The sequence below is a fragment of the Petaurus breviceps genome, unplaced genomic scaffold (genome assembly GCF_028583685.1).
Source record: "Petaurus breviceps papuanus isolate PSGF00001 unplaced genomic scaffold, PetGlider_PUasm1.0 90535, whole genome shotgun sequence".
Taxonomy (NCBI): domain Eukaryota; kingdom Metazoa; phylum Chordata; class Mammalia; order Diprotodontia; family Petauridae; genus Petaurus; species Petaurus breviceps.
Window position 1 is genome coordinate 2,889,910 of NW_027187270.1, and position 3,336 is coordinate 2,893,245.

Below are 3,336 nucleotides of genomic sequence, written 5' to 3' on the forward strand. Positions count from 1 at the left end.
TCTCTTGCTCTCTCTGTCTCTCTCGCTCTCTCCTTCTCTCTCTCTCTGTCTCTCTCTGTCTCTCTCGCTCTCTCCTTCTCTGTCTCTGTCTCTGTCTCTGTCTCTCTCTCTCTGTCTCTGTCTCTCTCTCTCTCTCTCTGTCTCTCTCTCTCTCTCACTCTCTCCTCTCTTGCTCTCTCTGTCTCTCTCTCTCGCTCTCTCCTTCTCTCTCTCTCTTGCTCTCTCTGTCTCTCTCACTCTCTCCTTCTCTCTCTCTCTTGCTCTCTCTCTCTCTCTGTCTCTTTCTTTCTCTCTTTCTCCCTCCCTCCCTCCCTGTTGTCTTTCTCTCTTTTTCTCTCCCTCTCTAGGCTATTCACATCACCAATGACGAGCCAGTCCCTTTCTGGGCCTTCCTGTCCCGTATTCTAACAGGCCTGAACTACGAGGCTCCAAAATACCACATCCCCTACTGGTTGGCTTACTACCTGGCCTTCTTCTTGTCTCTGGTGATCATGGTGATCAGTCCTCTCATCAAGGTCAAGGCTACCTTCACACCCATGCGAGTGGCACTGGCTGGCACATACCACTACTACAGCTGTGAGCGAGCCAAGAAGCTGTTGGGCTACCAGCCACTAGTCACCTTGGACCATGCTGTAGAGCGCACCGTGAAGAGCTTCTACCATCTGCGCAAGGCCAACTAAAGTGCACCCACCCCCAGCAAATAACGCCCTGGGGAAGCGATAGCTCACTCTTGATTTCCAGCCTGCACCTTGGGCCTCTGCTACCAAAAACAGGTTTCTCTTGGACTGGGGCCTCCTCTCTTTGGCAAAAGGGTAGAACTTCTGATGCCTTATTCTGAATGGTACTGCTTGGGGGGAGGGAAGGGACAGTATTGACCTTTGTAAGAACCAGCCCCCTTTGTATTTCCTTCAGATAAGGCAACTGCCAATTCCACCTCCCCCTTGCCCTGTGACCACGGTTTTCTGTTCTCCTTTTACCCTCCTCCCTTCATATTGCTGTTGTTTGGGCCCATCCTCAACGTTATTTGCACTCTGACCACCCCATCACCCATTCACATCCTTATTACCATTCTGTGACCTCCCCCACCACCATCCTGGATTCACTAGCCTCCCCCATTACTGTCATTCTAGGCTCTTTGGCCTCCGCTGACCCCCCCATTTTGTGCTATCTGACACCCATCCCTGCCTCAATTTTGTGTTCTGACCACCCGCACCACCTCCATTTTGTACTCTCTGATTTCCTGTACCATCCCTATTCTGTGCTCTCTGACATGCCCCACCACCCTCATTCTGTGCTCTCTGACCTCCCCCGCCACCCCCATTCCATGTTCTCAGACTACCACCCCCATTCTGTGCTGTCTGACCTCCCCCGCCACCCCCATTCAGTGTTCTCGGATTACCACCCCCATTCTGTGCTCTCTGACCTCTCCCTCCACTCCCATTCAGTATTTGCAGACTACCACCCCCCTACTGGGCTCTCTGAGTTGCCCCGTCACCCCGATTCGGTGTTCTCAGACTACCACCCCCCTACTGGGCTCTCAGAACTCCCGCGGCACCCTGATTCGGTGTTCTCAGACTATCAGCCCCCATCTGGGCTCTCAGAGCTCCCACGCCACCCCGATTCGGTGTTCTCAGACTACCAGCCCCCATCTGGGCTCTCGGAGCTCCCGCGGCATCCCGATTCGGTGTTCTCAGACTACCAGCCCCCATCTGGGCTCTCCGAGCTCCCGCGCCACCCCGATTCGGTGTTCTCGGACTACCAGCCCCCGTCTGGGCTCTCGGAGCTCCCGCGCCACCCTGATTCGGTGTTCTCGGACTACCAGCCCCCGTCTGGGCTCTCGGAGCTCCCACGCCACCCTGACTCGGTGTTCTCAGACTACTACCCCCAGTCTGTGTTCTCTGACTACCATTCTGTGCTCTCTGACCTCTCCCACCACCCCCATTCTTTGTTCTCCGATGTCTCTGATTATTCCCATTTTGTACTCTCTGACCACCCCCATGACCCCCATTCTGTGCTCTCTGACCTTTCTAATTATCCCCATTTTGTGCTCGCTGACCACCCTCACTATCCCTATTCCGTGCTCTCTGACCTTTCCCACTACCCCCATTCTGTGCTCTCTGACCTCTCCCACTACTCCAGTTCTGCGTTCTCTGACCTCCCCCAGCCTCATTTTGTGATCCCTGCCTTCCTATACCACCCCCATTTCGTGTTCTCTGATGCCCACCCCCACTGCCAATTTGTGCTCTCTGACATCTATCCCTACTGCTATTTTGTGCTCTGATCACCCGTACTTCAATTTTGTGTTCTCTGGCCGCCCACGCAGCCCCCATTTTGTGCTCTCTGACCATTTATGCCACCCCAATTTTATGCTCTTACCCCCACCTCTGTTTTGTGCTCCCTTACCCCCCTTCCACTTTGTGTTCACCTGGCACCTAGTTGTGTGACCTTGAGCAAATTACTTCCCTTCTATGAACCTCAATTTCTACATCTATAAAATGGGGATGATCCCATTCGCCCTATCTCCTTCATAGGGTTTGTTGTGAGGTTCATATCAAATGACATGTGACGGTACTTTGTAAAGTGCAATCTGCGTGTAAATTATTTCTGTTACCTAGTGAGGGGAAGAGCTCCATTCTGTGTTCTGCGAGGAGTAACCCTCTTCCTGTCTACCAGTGCAGATTGAAGCCTTTTTATGCCTTAGGATATGGTTTCCGTGAGTCGCTGTGGCCAACAAAGAATGCATTCCCTGGTGGCTTACCTTGTAGAGCTAAGCCCCTCAGAGTACAGATGCCTAGTCTATCACTGGGCCCAGACTCTGAGCCTTTCCAGCCTACTAAGTCTGCTTGAGCTCAGGCTCTGCCCACCGGCCACAGCCTTTGAGACCCTAGGGTCCGCCACACCCCTATGCCCCATGAGGCATTGGTGGAAGAGGGAGCCATTACATGACATCACTCATCCTTTTCTACTCATTGGTGGGATACTTGGAACAACGCGCTTTTGAGTGAAATTTTCTGCTGTGGTTTTGCTTCTAAATAAAGTTCATAGTACTGTACCTGCCACCTGGTGTGTTTCCGTTCATTCTATAAGCCTTGAGTATTCTCAGTGGGGCAGGGCCCTTTGCTGCATGCCACAGGGAAGAGGGCCAGAGGGTGGAGGCAGAAGAGAAGAACAGAGATGAGTAAGGCCCAGCCCCTGACCTCAAAGACATTATCCAGTCAGGAAACAAATAGAGACAGTAGTAGAAGTACATCAATCCCAATAGTAGACATCTGGGGAGATCAGAGAAGGCTTCAGGGCCAAGATGGCCTTTAAGCTGGGTCACCAAAACTAAGGTGG

The 3,336-nt window shown here is 52.6% G+C and overlaps 1 protein-coding gene across 2 annotated transcripts in view; it reads left to right on the forward strand.

Moving 5' to 3' along the window:
• NSDHL (NAD(P) dependent steroid dehydrogenase-like) overlaps positions 1 to 3,059 on the forward strand; it is a 38,248-nt gene extending 35,189 nt beyond the window's left edge. For both annotated transcript variants that reach the window (XM_069063061.1, XM_069063062.1), the window contains exon 8: positions 348 to 3,059. In XM_069063061.1, coding sequence (XP_068919162.1) covers positions 348 to 680 — 333 coding nt within the window. In that variant the 3' untranslated portion in view covers positions 681 to 3,059. The remainder of the gene's footprint in view (positions 1 to 347) is intronic.
• The last annotated feature ends 277 nt before the right edge of the window (positions 3,060 to 3,336 follow it).